This window comes from Anolis carolinensis, chromosome 4, assembly GCF_035594765.1.
Source record: "Anolis carolinensis isolate JA03-04 chromosome 4, rAnoCar3.1.pri, whole genome shotgun sequence".
NCBI lineage: Eukaryota > Metazoa > Chordata > Lepidosauria > Squamata > Dactyloidae > Anolis > Anolis carolinensis.
In genome coordinates this window covers 112,832,186-112,849,224 of record NC_085844.1, presented here as the reverse complement: position 1 = coordinate 112,849,224, position 17,039 = coordinate 112,832,186, and the positions used below count along the sequence as shown (strand labels likewise).

The window sequence follows — 17,039 nt, the reverse complement described above, 5'->3', positions numbered from 1 at the left end:
AGCAACTGTTTTGTCTACGTCAGTGATTCTCAACCTTTGGGTCCCCAGATGTTTTGGCCTTCAACTCCCAGAAATCCTAACAACTGGTAAACTGGCTGGAATTTCTGAGAGTTGTAGGCCAAAACACCTGGGGACCCACAGGTTGAGAACCACTGGTCTAGGTTATCTTGTTTCCAAAATGATGTTTATTTATCATAAATGTCCTCACTCTTTTTGTGGAACTGGTTGAGTCTATAGCTGCCTGGCTTCAGTTATAGTACAGAAGTGTCAAGTGACTGCAGGCTGTTCAAATGACCCATCTTTGGCTCTCCTGGTTGAGTGTTCAATAGGACTGAAGAAATGAACTTGAATAGATCTAGTTTTTTTGTTAGTGTTGTTTATTCATTCAGTCACTTCCAACTCTTCGTAACCTCATGGACCAGCCCACCCAGAGCTCCCCTTCAGCTGTGGCCACCCCCAGTTCCTTCAAGGTCAAGCCAGTCACTTCAAGGATATCATCCATCCATCTTGCCCTTGGCCGACCCCTTTTCCTTTTTCCTTCCATTTTCCCCAGCATCATTCATTTCTCTAAGCTTTCCTGTCTTCTCATTATGTAACCAAAGTTCTTCATCTTTGCCTTTAATATCCTTCCCTCCAGTAAGCAGCCAGGCATTATTTCCTGGAGTATGGACTGGTTGGATCTTCTTGTGGTCCAAGGCACTCTCAGAATTTTCCTTCAACACCACAGTTCAAAAGTGTCTATTTTCCTTTGCTCAGCTTCTTATGGTCCAGATCTCACATCCATAGATTACAACGGGGGAATACCATTACTTTAACTATGCAGACCTTCATTGCCAGTGTGATGTCTACTCTTTATTTTATTGAGATTGGTCATTGCTCTCCTCCCAAGAAGTAAATATCTTCTGATTTCCTGGCTGCAGTAATCTTCGTGCCTAGAAATACAAAGTCTGTTACTGCCTACACATTTTCTCCCTATATTTGCCAGTTATCAATCAGTCTAGTTGCCATAATCATAATATAGATCTAGATTAGGTGGTAATCATGAAGTCCTCCATATGTTGATGGCCTGCAAATCCCATCATTCCTTAACCATTAGTTATGCTGGCCAGGGCTGCTAGGGACAGCATTTCTACAACTGGAAGGCTGCATGGTTTCATCCCTTGATTTAGACTCATAAAGTTACTTGTGGCTTGTGCTTGACCTAGAAGGGTGTCACTTTCTTATCAGATGTGACTGCCAATCTTTTTAAAGAGTTCTGTACTAGGAAGGAGGTCCGGCTTGTGCAAATTGATTGCTCTCCTCTGCCATCATCTTCCTTTGCTCTTTTGAGATTTCAATCCAAGAATACCAGCAGCCTTAGTTTCAAAGAGCTGTGTGCTCTTTGAACCTGTAGTTGAAGAGGCAGAGTGTTTTAATGTTTAACAAAAACTATATTGCCAGCTGTCAAGGCCTCTCCCCCTTCCACTTTATTACCTTGATGCCCTTGAGCTCCTTTTTGCCCAGGACCTTCTATTAAACATAATTTGAGTATATTTCCATTCCTTTTGCTGTTGAATAAAATATCATATGTTAAATTTCTTATCAACAGGCCTGCCCCTGTCTGAGTTTTCTTTCATCTAATCAAACAGAAATAATCTTTTTTTTAAAAAAAATGCTTTTATGTTTCATGCACGCATTACCTTCCATTTCACAGTATTATTGTCTTCTCTCAACCACCGCCCATATCTTTCAATCTTTCTCAGAAATTTCTCCTCCTTGGCTATTCACCCAAGTCTTCGCATCCTATGCAAATTTCAACATATAGTTAAGTTTCTGCTTTCCAAGTCACTGATTCATAGTATAAGTTGTCCCAACAATAAGTTACAAGCTTTGTCTTTTGAAGAGTTGCTGCTGTTAATTAAAACACTTGGTTCCCTCATCCTGTCAACCAGTTCTTGGGTCTCACCATTGCTACAGATGACTGCATTTTTAAAAAATTAACACTGCTCTCCTCTTACAAAGGACATTTCTGGTACCAACTTATTTTGCCCTGCCTGAGGGGATTACATGTTGTCAAGTCCGTCTTGCATTAAATTGGCCGAAGCCATAATAGCATTCACAGATCCAGAATGAGAGTAATAAATCTATCGCCAAATAGCATGATCCATGCAACATCCTTTTGAGAATTGGAAAGGATTATATGTAAGGAGTATCATAGGCACTTAGCAGGATATTAATTTTCAGTTGGTATTAATTCTATACACAGTTAAAGAAGAATACACTCTATAGCACTGCTTCTTAAACTGTGGGTCCTGACCCCAAATGGAGTCCCTGTCGTTCAGTGTTGGGCTCATGAAAAATTTGGAACAGTAAAAATTTTCTGAATGCCACCATTTGCACAAATCTGTTAGCAACTATGTGTAATGTTTACAGTGGACTCTGCAGAAAATGCTTCAGCTGTACTCCACAAAAAGGAAACCAGCCTGGTTTGCTGTAAGTCTTTTGGGCTGTATGGCCATGTTCCAGAAATTTTCTCTCCTGACGTTTCGCCCACATCTGTGGCAGGCATCCTCAGCAGTTGTGAGGTTTTGTTTTTTTGTTTTTTCGTGTCAGGAGCAACCGGAGTTGCTTCTGGAGTGAGAGAATTGGCCATCTGCAAGGACATTGCCCAGGGGACGCCCGGATGTTTTGATGTTTTACCATCCTTGTGGGAGGTTTCTCTCATGTCCCTGCATGGAGCTGGAGCTGATAGAGGGAGCTCATCCACGCTCTTCCCGGGTGGGATTCGAACCTGGCAGCTTTCAGGTCAGCAACCCAACCTTCAAGTCACGAGGCTTTTATCCCCTAGGCCACCGGAGGCTCCTGTTCACAACCTCTGAGAATGCCTGCCATAGATGTGGGCAAAACGTCAGGAGAGAAAACTTCTGAAACATAGCCATACAGCCCAAAAGACTCACAGCAACCCAGTGATGCTGGCCATGAAAGCCTTCGACAATACGGAAAATCAGCCTGTTTTGCAAGCATTGCAAATGCTGATTTATTATCAGTAAATGTTTGGTTTTTAAACTTACTTTATATACCTATATACTTGGGATCATGTAAACATTTCTCAGGTGAAAAGGGGTCACGGGTGGAAAAGGGTTAAGAAGCCCTGTGGATGACACACAGTACTTAAGAGAGATCCCATGTGACTCTTCAGTCCTCCAGGACCCCAATATTTTTTCAATAAAAATGACTCAGGGATAAGAAAGAGACTCTGAAGCAATGAGTCTCCCTGTGGACCATACTTTGAATAGTTTTGCCAGGAGGATTAGCAGCATTATGTGCCTCTCTGTCATCATTACTAGATAAACCTAGCAGTAGCTGGTGATGGCACATAATAATCATGCATCACGAGTGATGTGCGAAAAAGCAGCTCATCAGGGTACATGGCCTCCTTCTACTCACAGTAGACTTTTAAAAAGAGAAAGGGAGAGAACTCCCTCCTTGATTTGACTATTAGGAAGACTCATACTGACAGTGATGTCCCGGGTTTCTAAATCAGAATTTCTCTTGTTCTTTTACCTTCTATCCAAATGTAAGTTAGGTTGTGCTCAGTTATTCTTAAGTGAGAAAATTGGGCTGTAGCATTTTAACCTTCCTGAAAGACACCTTGCAGTTCACCCTGCAACACATATCCATAGAAGAAGATAAGAATGTATTCCAGGATATATTGTCTGGATAGGCCTAAGTGTCCAGCACCCTGTATGCAGACCCTGACAGGTGCCAAAGAATCAAATATGCAGGGGGTCTGTAGCAAACACTGGAGAGAAATCTGTGTAGAAAAGGCAGGAACTAAGCTTAAAAATTATTATCATTAAATGGTTAATATAATTATCAGTTTGGAATAGCCAGCATTGAGTAGAAATTACTTCGTGTCTGTTTCATTGATTGATTTGATTTATGCCTTACCTTTTCCCCAAAAATTGGGACTCAAAGTAACTAATAATGCAATGAAATAAATAATACTGAAGCATAACTCATACATTTGGCCCCTCATTTCTATAGATTCTGCACCCACAGATTCATCCAGCCATGGATCAAAAATATATATTTTAAAAAATCTCATAAGCAATTTGCAATTTTGCCACATGCAGAGCACTATGTTGATATGTAGGTAGGCATATGCTGCTGTAGCTTCCCATCATTTTGCAGATCCTCGGGATCTCTCCAGCACTTGTTTGAGTTGTTGTCTTTTTCTATATACAGTAGAGTCTCACTAATCCAAGCCTCGCTTATCCAAGCCTCTGGATAATCCAAGCCATTTTTGTAGTCAATGTTTTCAATATATCGTGATATTTTGGTGCTAAATTCGTAAATACAGAAATTACAACATAACATTACTGCGTATTGAACTACTTTTTCTATCAAATTTGTTGTATAACATGAAGTTTTGGTGCTTAATTTATAAAATCATAACCTAATTTGATGTTTAATAGGCTTTTCCTTAATCCCTCCTTATTATCCAAGATATTCGCTTATCCAAGCTTCTGCCGGCCCGTTTAGCTTGGATAAGTGAGACTCTACTGTATAAGGAAAAACTATTTTACTGCACCTTTGTATGAAGTGGGAGTTGAGCATCCATGGATTTTGGTGTACACAAGGGGTTCTGTATCCAAACTCCTATGGATACTGAGGGCCCACTGTATCAAATAGTGAAGTATATCTGTGGAAGAAGACATGGTATCACTTGACTAAAAAGGTATTTAACTGAGTGGGATCTCTTGATAGCTGCTGCGGAGCTCCCTGGTCAACAACAGGACACAGGCCAAAGTGGCAGAAGAACTGGGCATGCAAGAATTCGCCATCACTAATGACAAAACCAAGCGACCTGTGGCCTTGCGAACAAAGACACTAGCAGATCTTTTGGAATGTGAGTGCAAAGTCTATTACATCATTTTCCATGTAAAGTCAATTGGATTCTTTTAAAGAATGCATAAAGAGGTAGCAGAGGCAAAAGGGTATCCTGAGAAACTAAACATGCTGTCTTGAACCCCCTTCGTCATCCCTGTATAATAGGACCTCATCTAAAGTACCACTGAAGACTTATGACAAGTTCAAGGTGAAATTTTAAAAGAGACAACTTGTCTACTTTGTCCAAAAAGGTTTGATCAGCAGTTATTTATTTATCTGTCAAATAGTTCTTTACCCTTTATGGACTTGAGGGTAGCATTAATGGGGATTACAGCATTTTTCTGTGGAGTAGATTAGGCTGGAGGAGAATGACAAATTCAAGGTCATACACCGAGCTTCTGGATTAAGAGTTATAAATTTACTACTAAAAGAATCAAGCATTATCTGGGTTGGAATAGCTCTTAGACTAGTACACCAAAACCTACAAAGGTACATAGCTATCAGTGTTGTCTATCTTGTGCCTAAATTGTTTCACAATGTCTTGTGAGATAAGGGTCTGGCCACTCTACCTTTGAGAAGGGGGCTGCTCCACAGCAACCAAAGGAGGACCTTATCTGTCATTGCCTTCCAGTTGCATTTGCTTTAAACTTGTGTTCTGATTTGGAAAGGCAGCTATACAGTGGATGAAAATAGTACTGCAAGCTTAAAAGACACAGTTAAGTTAAAATTAAGTAGTACTTTTAAAATCCAAACAACCTTGATGTTTGCACCTCAAGGGCTCCCTTACTTTGCATGCTTAGTTAGAGGTGTGCATAGCCGGGCTGTGCACAGGCTGGTAAACAGCTGCTGCAATAAATCACTCTGACCATGAGGTCATGAGTTCGAGGTCAGCCCGTGGTGGGGTGAGCACTCGTCAATTAAAAATAAAAATAACCCCTGCTCGTTGCTGACCTAGCAACCCGAAAGATAGTTGCATCTATCAAGTAGGAAATAAGGCACCACTTATAAAATTGGGGAGGCAAGTTTAACTAATTTACAACGTTGGAATGAGGAAGTGAGGAAGTGCCATCAGAGTGGATGATGAAGCAGCTGCTCCCCCCTGTGGCCAGAATCGAACATACCCTCAGGAGAAGGTTAAATTGCCTCTGCGTCTGTCTGTCTGTCTCTGTCTCGGTTTGATGTGTTTGCGGGCATTGAATGTTTGCCCTATATGTACGTAATGTGATCCGCCCTGAGTCCCCTTCGGGGTGAGAAGGGCAGAATATAAATACTGTAAATAAATAAATAAATAAATAAACTGTATTGTCTTGGAACCATGACACAGACAGACTGAGAACCTTAGCACTATTATTACAGGTATGCAGTAGTATGGGCCTGAAATTTGTCTCATTTGTTCCATCCGTGTTTTTTTTTTGTTTTTTTTTGTTGTTTTTTTTTTTGTGCCGTTTATTCATTTGGCACAATACAGGAGACTCCTTGTGAAACAGAAAAAGTAGTGAAACGAAAGGAAAGTGGGAACGGTAACAGTTTGGTCACCTGATTTTTGTCCTGTTGGCGGCAATGGATAGGCTTCCCATGCTCCCCTTCCCCTCAGTTTTCGGGCTAGAGGGTCTCACCATTTCACTGAGACTCTTGTACTTTTCAACACACAGTAACTTGGAAAGAGACTCTCTTTAAGAGAATGTGTATGTGGCCTGCAGGCTCAAAGAGCCCGCAACTGCCAGGGCTTGCAGCCAAGCGCCTAGCACTCCATTCGGCTGCAAGTCCTGGCAGTCACGGGACCTTTGAGTCTGCAGGCCACACACACACACCTAAAGAGCCCACGACTGTCAGGGCTTGCTGCTGAGTGCCCACTAAGACTCTCTTAAAGAGAATCTCTTTCCAAGTTACAGTGTGTTGAAAAGTACAGGGGTCTTGCTACCCATTTAAAAAGATAGTGGAGCCTGAAGAAGAGCCAAGGGCTGCAAAAACAGCATCAGTGAGCCACAGACTGCATTTTGCCTATCCAGATTGGGTTTATCCCACCAACCCTAACAACTCGAATGAATGCTGGAGAGAGTGTGAGGATCAGTGAAATGGTGAGACCCTCTAGCCCTAAAACTGAGGGGAAGGGGAGTGTGGGAAGCCCTCCCATGTTGGCCAATGGGACGAAAGTTTTCATTCATTTGGACAAAAGAATGAAACAACTTATTCAGAAAGGCCCCATTTTCGGAAGAAGCGCCCGAAAATGAAAATGGGGCATACGAATGAAACAAACCGAAACGGATAGCAATTCTATACAAAAGCACAAGACTAATATGTAGTATAGCGCAAGTGGATGTAAAGTGTTCCCTCACTTATCGCTGGGGTTAGGTTCCAGGACCACCCGCAATAAGTGAAAATCCGCAAAGTAGGGACACTATATTTATTTTAATATTTATACATTTTTAAAAGTAGTTATACACTATTTTAAGTCTTCATCAAACAATCGTATGTTGATAAATCGCCTCCTTCTTGTTGCCGCTTGGGCTCCTTTTCTCTCCCTCTGGCTTCTCCTTCCTCCCTTCCTTAGGCTGTAAATTGTAATTTTTTATGATTTATAATAGTCGCGAATCCACGAAAAGTGAACTGCAAAGTAGTGAGGGAACACTGTAGATATGTTACTTATCACTATTATTATAGGCATGTGGTATAGAACAAGCGAATATAGATATTTATCACTGTACAGTGCTGTTACATCATTCTCATGCTTGCAGATTTTCCATGGAAATTGGGTTGGCTGCCATGGGAAACAGTGCATTAATCTCAACAGGCCTTGACCTGTTCCAGCAAGGCACTTCTTGTGTTCTTTATGATTTGAACTCATTTCTCTCCAGGACATCTGCCTCTATTCACTGACTCAAAATAGCTAGGTAGATTAATAAACCTACTTGTTTTGAGACTGTTTCAGTTCTGGTCATTTGTATTAGCAAATGAAAAAGAGTATCCCCAAAATGTCATCCTCTTTGTTGGGTTTCCTTTTGCTAAATTGTAAGTTTTATTATACAGTAGAGTCTCACTTATCCAACATAAACGGGTGGGCAGAATGTTGGATAAGCAAATATGTTGGATAATAAGGAGACATTAAGGAAAAGCCTATTAAACATCAAATTAGGTTATGATTTTACAAATTAAGCACCAAAACATCATGTTATACAACAAAAAAATGGCAGAAAAAATAGTTCAATACGCAGTAATACTATGTAGTAATTACTGTATTTACGAATTTAGCACCAAAATATCACGATGTATTGAAAACATTGACTACAAAAATGCGTTGGATAATCCAGAACGTTGGATAAGTGAGACTCTACTGTACTTCTTTTATTTCTTACAAAAATGTTTTAGTTGTGTTTTTTGCAGTATGCCTCTATATTTCATTTAATCAATTCATTGTTGTTAATGGAAAAACAAACCATAATTCTTCAACTGATCATAACCATGGCTAAGCATTATGTTTGCATCAACTTAAAGCCATTCAGGAATTACAAGTCACCTTCAATCTAGTTTCAAGTCCTTTTGAATATAAAAACTCTGATTAGCTTTAATGTTCCTGGAAATAGAAGCCTTAACCCGGATAAAGGTTAAATGAAGGGCAGGTGTGAGTTTTCGCCAGAGGCGATGGACTTGGAAGGGAGTATTGTATGCTCCAGGAGTTTGTTACTTAAGAAACAAGATGCATTATATTAGTAGTCACCCGTAATATCTGTAGCAGGAAAGGAAACATCATAAGAGATATTACCTGCTCTTAGATATTCCTGTGTGACTAAAGAGACAAAGGAAAATATTTCATTTGAAATATAATCAGTTTTCAATTTTATAAATGGCATTGCTTCCAAAGGTACAGTGTTTCCAGAACTATCCAAATGCTGAAGTATGAATCACCTTTCCATTAATATTAAGGGTTCTTTTTTTAAAAAAAGATCTTCTTCCAGTGCAAGTGAAGTGGCAATAAATATCAGGCTGAGGAAGTTAATCTCTATCCAGAGCATTTTAATACATTTTGTGAGTTGAGCAGGCCCGGTTTCTCTTGCCAAATCCTTTTAGTAAATGGAAGTTTTTCGCAAACAATCCTGATTTATAACCAAAGCATTGAGAGCGTATACTTTGCCTTGATTTATTTCTAAGAAGTTATAGTCTGCTGGCAAAACCGCAGGATTTGAACAGCTGGCACTGCCCCAACTCTTCAGAATGTTTCCTTTCATTAATTTGTGCAGATGTTGACATTTTCAGTGACTTCCTTCTCAATTCTTATCAAGAAAGAGAAGTTAACTCTTACAGCCCAGGATAGGTTTCTCGGTGGTCTTCTACCTCGCTCCAGTCAACACTTGTCCTACAATAGGACTTGGATAGAAGCTCCAAGAGAGTGACATTGCTTGGAATTGTCAGTCAAAGAAATTAGAAACACTGGGCTAAGGAAAGAAGATGCTCGTGGTAGTTAGGTTGGGAATAGATATACTATTTATTTATTTTTATTGCATTTTTATATTGCCCTCTCTCACCTTGAGGGGGCTCAGAGTGGTGTATAACATGGCAAAATTCAATGCCACAGTACATACAAAAGCAATACATCGTTGTTGTTGTTGTTTATTTGTGACTTCATGGACCAGCCCACACCAGAGCTCCCTGTCGGCCATCACCACCCCCAGCTCCTTCAAGGTCAAGCCAGTCACTTCAAGGATACCATCCATCCATCTTGCCCTTGGTCGGCCCCTCTTCCTTTTTCCTTCAATTTTATTGCTGTGTTTTTCATGTGTTTTATAATGATTGTGATTTTTTAATGCCTTTTAAATTTATTTGTGTGTTTTTGTATTTGATATTACTGTATGCTGGTTTTATATCTGTAAGCCGCCCCGAGTCCCTCTGGGGAGATGGTGGCGGGGTACAAAAATAAAATTATTATATTATTATTATTATTATATTCCTTCCAAGCAATACATTACATTAACTAAAATCAGCAACAAATAAATATGAGTTAATCCATTAAAACACTATATATAAAAACATCATAACATAAAATATCTTAAACATTGCACCAGTCCCATAGTCATCATTTAGCTGCTTCATTATGTCTATATCGTGATAGGTATTACACTGTGCTCATTCACCAAATGCTTACCTGCGCAGCCAGGTTTTAGGTTTCTTCCAGAGCACTAGGAGGAAGGGGGCCGATCTAATTTCACTGGGGAGGGAGTTCCACAGCTGAGGGGCCACCATCGAAAAGGCCCTGTCTCTCATCCCTTGGAATCGCATATGCGAAGGCAGCGGAACCAAGAGCAGGACCTCCCCGGATGATCTTAACGCTTGAACTGGTTCATAAAGCGAGATAAGTTCAGACAGGTAAACTGTGCAAGAACCATTTAGGATTTTATAGGCCAAAGCCAACACTTTGAATTGTTCTTGGTAGCAGACTGGCAGCCAGTGAAGCTGATGCAACAGGGGGTTTGTATGCTCCCTATATGCCACTCCAATAAGGAACCCTGGCTGCTGCCTATTGGACTACTTGAAACTTCTGAGCAGTCTTCAAAGGCAACCCCACATACAATGTGTTACAGTATGTATAGTAGGTTAGATTACATGTGACCCTACTGATAGTTGCATATGGCCTCCCTACGCTTTTTTTGAGCGGAGGCTACTTTATTGCCCAGTCATCATACACATTTTTGCCCACAAAAGCATCAAAACAATATAGCCATCCTCAAAACTGCTCCTCCTCTGTGTCCCTTCTTTGACAAATGCTTTGTCCCAGCCAAACCTCAATACCCTTGGTACTACCTTGTTTTCTAATTTGTTGCTGTTTTCCAGTTATGTGACTTCCTGTCTTCTTGACATGTGTACCTTTTTGACCACTATTTTATTTTCAGGGGGGTCTCTTGTGATGGGTTTTGTCCATTACTTTTGTTAGCATCTTGATAATACTGTTTTTGGTGATTTTATTGAGCTTATTCATTCCCTTCAGCAGTGTCGTGAGGCTGATTCTGTATAGGTTGCTCTCCTATACAAGGGAAAATTTGGTTGGACTGGTTCCCCCCCCCCCCATGTCAGTTTGGGGGAATGTTTTTAATTCTTTTCACTAAGAGCAATATTTTCTGCTTAAGGGTAATAGCAAAGGTTTCCCTACCATTAAGTCTAGTTGTGTCCGACTCTGGGGGTTGGTACTCATCTCCATTTCTAAGCCGAAGAGCCAGCGTTGTCCATAGACACCTCCAAGGCCAGCATGACTGCATGGAGCACCATTACCTTCCTGCCGGAGCGGTACCTGTTGATCTACTCACATTTACATGTTTCTGCTAGGTTGGCAGAAGCTGGGACTAACAGTGGGAGCTCACCAATTTCCCTGGATTCAAACTCAATAATTCAAGTTCAGCAGCTCAGCGGTTTAATCTGCTGCGCCACCAGGGAACCCATAATTTGATGTTTACTATGCATCAAATTATGTTTTTTATGGTATTTCACTGTCAAAAAGTGGAGTCATTTGCAAATTAAGCCCACATTGCTAAGCATGGATGAATTTTGCCGGGAAAATTCCCAAACTTCTTTTATTGCTTTCAAATTTTCCCAGCAGTACGGGGGGGGGGGGGGGGGGGGGCAGAGGTTAAAACAGCCCTTGTTCTCCAAGGATGAGAAAATAGGCCAATATTCTTTTACATCCTTAGCAGACAGATGGATCTGACTCTTGGTTCCTAATACCTGTGATCCTAGAGACCAAATTCCATTCCATGTGGTACCTGACAGTATAAATGATAAGTGGGCCAGCTCGCTGTTTTTAAATATCCTTTTTTCTTTTGAAACGCTGTCTTTCAGGTGTCCTCTATGTGTGCTGTGGGCTTTTGCAACCATGCTATCTCTTTCCTTCATTTTGTCTTTCCTTGTTCCCAAGGTGGCGGAAACACCACTAGCCGAGCCATCTGTCTTTCTTTTTTCTGCCTTAATTTGAACTGTGGCAGCTTTCTTGACTTGGGGGTTTGGGGATATAAAAAGGGGACATTTGTAATGAAAGACCTTGAAAGTTCTCTGGTATGCCAATTCTCTAAAAGTGTTAACTGTTGCTTTTTTTAACCTGACAAATAAGAGTAATATTCTATCCTTGTTTTTATGCTTGTTCCCTCCCACCCCAGCCTTTATTGCTGCTCTGTACATAGACAAGGACCTGGAGTATGTCCACACCTTCATGAACGTCTGCTTCTTTCCACGACTAAAAGTAAGACCACAAGCCATTTCACGCATTTACACAGAGCAAACATGTGTTTGAACTTCATGTGTAATAATATAATAATAATAACTTTATTCTTATTTATTTCCCTGAAGGGAGTCGGGGCAGCTTACATGGGGACCAAGCCTAGCATAATCAAAGAATTCAAAGTTGCATATAACAAGTAAACAATATAATAATAATAATAATACATCACACAGTCCTAGACACTTGGGAAGTGTTCGACTTGTGGTTTTGCGAAACGAAATCCAGCATATCTATCTTGTTTGCTGTGCCATACAACGTCGTTGTGTTGATAATAATAATAATAATGTTATTCTTATACCCTGCCCCATCTCCCTGAAGGGACTCGGGGCGGCTTACATGGGGCCAGGCCCGGACACAACAATATAAAAGCAAAACAATAACGCAGATCAATCAACCAATAAAATCAAGTCATAAAACCCCATACAAAAATAAAATGATAAAATCATGGATTGGATTCTAAGGATCTGAGCCAAAATATATAATTAAAACAATTAAAACCAGAAAAGTAAAAACATCATAAAATACATCAATCAATATAATCAACCAGTTTACCGGTCTTCCCATAGAGTCAAGTGGTTCCTTTCCAGTTGTCAAGTTGTACCTATATAAATTCTTGGATATTTGGTGGTTTACATCACTCTGCAAACCCAGAACTTCCTGGTTTGTGTGACTCATGATGACACAAGTAAAGCAGCCTCTTTTAAAACATTGTTGTTTATTTTTTCTTCCGAGGATCACTGAATGACTATATAAATTAAGTACATCTATATATATAAAAGGGTAATGAAATTTCGGCCTAGAAGAAAACAACAAAACTACACATCCCAGAAACACTAAACGTGGCAGCACAACCCCTCATCCATGCCTCTACGTTCATACAACAAAAAGAAAAGAAAAATAACGTCCTAATTAGAGGGAGAAGGAATAATTGTTTTTATCCAATTGCTGCCAGTTAGAAGGCTAAGCTCCGCCCACTTGGTCTCCTAGCAACCCACTCAGCCCAGGGGACAGGCAGAGTTAGACCTCCCTTAGGCCTCTTCCACACTGGATTATATTATTATGGATTAACTGGATTATATAGCAGTGTAGACTCAAGGCCCTTCCACACAGCTATATAACCCATTTATAATCTATATTATCTGCTTTGAACTGGATTATTTTGACTCCACACTGCCATATAATCCACTTCAGTGTGCATTTTATACAGCTGTGTACAAGGGGCCTCATATAATCCAGTTCTAAGCAGATAATATAAGATTATAAATATACAGTACAGCCTCACTTATCCAACATAAATAGGCCGGTAGAATGTTGGATAAGTGAATATGTTGGATAATAAGAAGGGATTCCGGAAAAGCCTATTAAACATCAAATTAGGTAATCATTATACAAATTAAGCACCAAAACATCATGTTAAACAACAAATTTGACAGAAAAAGTAATTCCATGCACAGTAATGCTATGTAGTAATTACTGTATTACAAATTTACCACCAAAATATCACAATGAATTTAAAACACTGACTACAAAACATTTACTACTAAAAGGCAGACTGTGTTGGATCATCCAGAACATTGGATAAGCGAATGTTGGATAACTGAGATTCTACTGTAATATATACCACCATACTTCGTCACAGCAACACGTGGCCGGGCACAGCTAGTTATTTATAACATTGGCCATTGGAACTATAGAATAAGCATGTGATTCAACATTGTTTATGGCACCTGTGTCCCTGTATACACCCAATAAGGCAGGCATGGGCAAACTTTTTTGCCTTGGGGACGCATTGTGGGCCTGATCGGGAGGACCGGGCCCGGAGGGAGTGAGGCCATTTGCACTCTGGGTGAATGCAGGCCCAGAGAGGGTGGGGCCAGGAGGGGACAGGACAGGGTCTGGGTCATCCTTAGATTGTCCTCGCAGTATAAGGATGGAGCTACTTGCCCCATCTTTATGCTTGGACGAAGGCGGGACACATGGTGACTTCCCAGATCCTCCTCCCCCGAGACAAGTGGCAGCTGAGAGTGCTCTCAGCCACCACGTGCCTTCCTTGAGCTGTCCTTCCGGGCACCTGTCCTTGCACCGTCCTTATCCCTGGAGGAGGGCGAGACATACGGTGGCTGAGAGCACTCCAGATGGCTCTCAGCTGTTGCAGTCCGTGGTGTCCTAATGTCAAGGGGGCAGAGTAAATGGGCAGGGCCTGAGATAAGCACCCTGGGGGCCACATCTGGCTCCCGAGCCTTAGTTTGCCCATGCCTGCAATAAGGAGTACCTGTAGGGTAACATTAATGTATTTTTATGGGAAAAGTGGGCAACTGGGATTCCTTAGGTCCAGGGGGTGCTTTTAGGTCCCAAAACTCTCAAGAGGCCACACGGATTACTAAAAAAATAAATCCAGAACCCACCCAGTCAAAGCAGTAGGGTGTCAAAAATATGTATGCAAGTTATTTTATTTCTAAAATGTGGAACAGTATGCCTTATCACCTATTCAAGAAATAAATTGTTATATCTGGGCTTCTATGGGAAGCAGTTCGCTCTCTTTTATCGCTAGAAAAACATCAATATGCGGACTCTGGAGATGTCAAGGTTTTATCTGGAAGAATTGTCGTTTGGTTACTTTTTATCTGTTGTTGTTATTTAGGTGCACTTTCTAATCGCAAAGCTCCCATTTGTACCTTAAAAGCTGTTCTCTGTTTCCAACCTATTTCTCCTTCCCTAATTGCAGCCCGTTGTTATTTCTCCATTTTCCTCCACATCACCCTAGGAGTTCATTCTAAACCAAGACTGGAATGATCCAAAGTCCCAGCTGCAGCAGTGCTGCTTAACTCTCCGCACAGAAGGGAAGGAGCCAGACATCCCGCTCTATAAGTAAGGAGCTTGTCTCGTCTTCCTTGCCTAAGCTAATTATCACTTTGCAAACCGACTCTCACTTTCAACTTTACGCATGTGGCATTTATTTTTGTCCCCGTTTCCACACAACTTGTACCCAGCATTATTTGCCCTTTCCTTGATAAAGGAATCCATTTCCATTTTTAAAACCAACAGCTGTCTTTCTCTTTGGGAACCCAGGCTATGTTTAAACTCCAGCAAACATGAGGAGTCAGTTCCTAGGGCAGTGATGGCCCACCTATGACACGCGTGTCAGCACTGATACGCCTAGCCATTTTTGCTGACACGCTGCCGCGTGCAGATTGATCGGATGAGTAATGTCTTTTGTGGCCAAATTTGGTGTGATTTGGTCCAGTGGTTTTGTTGTTTACTCCATGGGAATTATGCATAATATATATATATATGTATATTCATTCTATTATTCTATTATTATTGTAGTATATTATTATATTATATATATAAAAGAGTGATGGCATCAGGGCAGCGGACAAAACAACAAAACTACAAGCCCCCCAACCTCAAAATTTAACAACACAATCTATCATCCACGGCTCTAGGTTGATACAACAAAAGAAAAGAAAAATAAAGTCCTAATTGGAGGGAGAGGAATAATCGTTTTTATCCAATTGCTGCCAGTTAGAAGGCTAAGTTCCACCCACTTGGTCTCCTAGCAACCTACTCAGCCCAGGGGACAGGCACAAGAGTTTGGAGAGACCCCTAAGGGCCATCCAGCCCAACCCTTTCTACTATGCAGCAGGACACAATTCAAGCATTCACAACACATGCACAACGTATAAATACTATACAATACTACACAGGGACATAGACCCCCTCTACCCTCACCACTTTCACAGTACACAAACAACCAAATGCATACTAAACATAAAGACAACCATACAACAGACATTCAATACCACCACTACCTCAACAAGTTCTCACCAACACCACCAGACAATGCCACAGCAACACGTGGCCGGGCATAGCTAGTTACTATTATATTATTATTATATTATTCATTATTCATGACTACATTGAAACTACAATAGAGAGAAATCAGCGTGGAAACTGCAAGAGGTACCATAGATTGTTGTTCACGGAAATAATGGTAGTAAATAGTTTTTGATTTATTAAATACATTTATATATTACAATTATATATTTTTGTTATTTAAACTATATATATTGTGAAATTATGGGGGTTTTTTTCCTCGAAGTGACACACCACCCAAGTCATGTTAGGTTTTTTGGTGAATTTTGACACACCAAGTGCAAAAGGTTGCCCATCATTGTCCTAGGGTGTCGTTGGTTTCAGTAGAGCAAAGCATAGATTATTGGAGATAAATATTATTTGCCCCCAACAAAATATTTTCACCCTTTTCCCTTGCATATGTCAGCATGTAGTGTATATTGCTCAAGTACATCAATTTGTTCCTGCCTGTCCCTGCCATGCATACTCCCACAGGATCCACTCACCATTGGTGGTGGAAGTGCTGGTTTTCTGGAAGATGAAAGATGGTTGTCATTTGTTATTGGGGAATGAGCTGACTTATCCTATGTCTCTGTTGACTTAACTATTGAGAATCAATCTGTTCCTATCTGAAGAGAAATACTTCTTCTTCACCTTGGCCTAAATTCTATTTCTTGATGACAAATATATTGGGAACTGCATGGGTTGATAAATTAATTATTGTAAATCATTGAGTCATTGCTAGCAAATTTCTTGTTCAAATATTTTCTCCTTGCACTTATTTTGTTGGAAAAAGTAGAAACCCGAAGAAATGTGTATTATTTATGATCAAATGCTTTGTTATTTTGAGCTGGATTTCTGTTCATACTTCCCATAGTGTAAAATCCATTGAATGAAAGAGGACTTCCTTCTACATACACATGTACTTCATTGCTTAATTTCCAAATAAACGTCTCTTCCATTATATTTTTGGAAGTGCAGTCTTTTTCATGTTTACTCAAAAGTTCCGTGGAACTTTCTCCTTGATTAAGCGGTGTAGGATTTTCACCGATAG

At 40.5% G+C, this 17,039-nt stretch overlaps 1 protein-coding gene across 5 annotated transcripts in view; it reads left to right on the top strand.

The window, feature by feature from the left end:
- drosha (drosha ribonuclease III) overlaps positions 1–17,039 on the top strand; it is a 146,339-nt gene that overhangs the window by 118,006 nt on the left and 11,294 nt on the right. For 4 of the 5 annotated variants that reach the window (XM_062977626.1, XM_062977625.1, XM_062977624.1 and 1 more), the window contains 3 exons: positions 4,750–4,891; positions 12,009–12,091; positions 14,895–14,998. In XM_062977626.1, coding sequence (XP_062833696.1) covers positions 4,750–4,891; positions 12,009–12,091; positions 14,895–14,998 — 329 coding nt within the window. Of the gene's footprint in view, positions 1–4,749; positions 4,892–12,008; positions 12,092–14,855; positions 14,999–17,039 lie in introns of those variants that run through there. The other variant, XM_062977629.1, reaches the window with a different exon arrangement.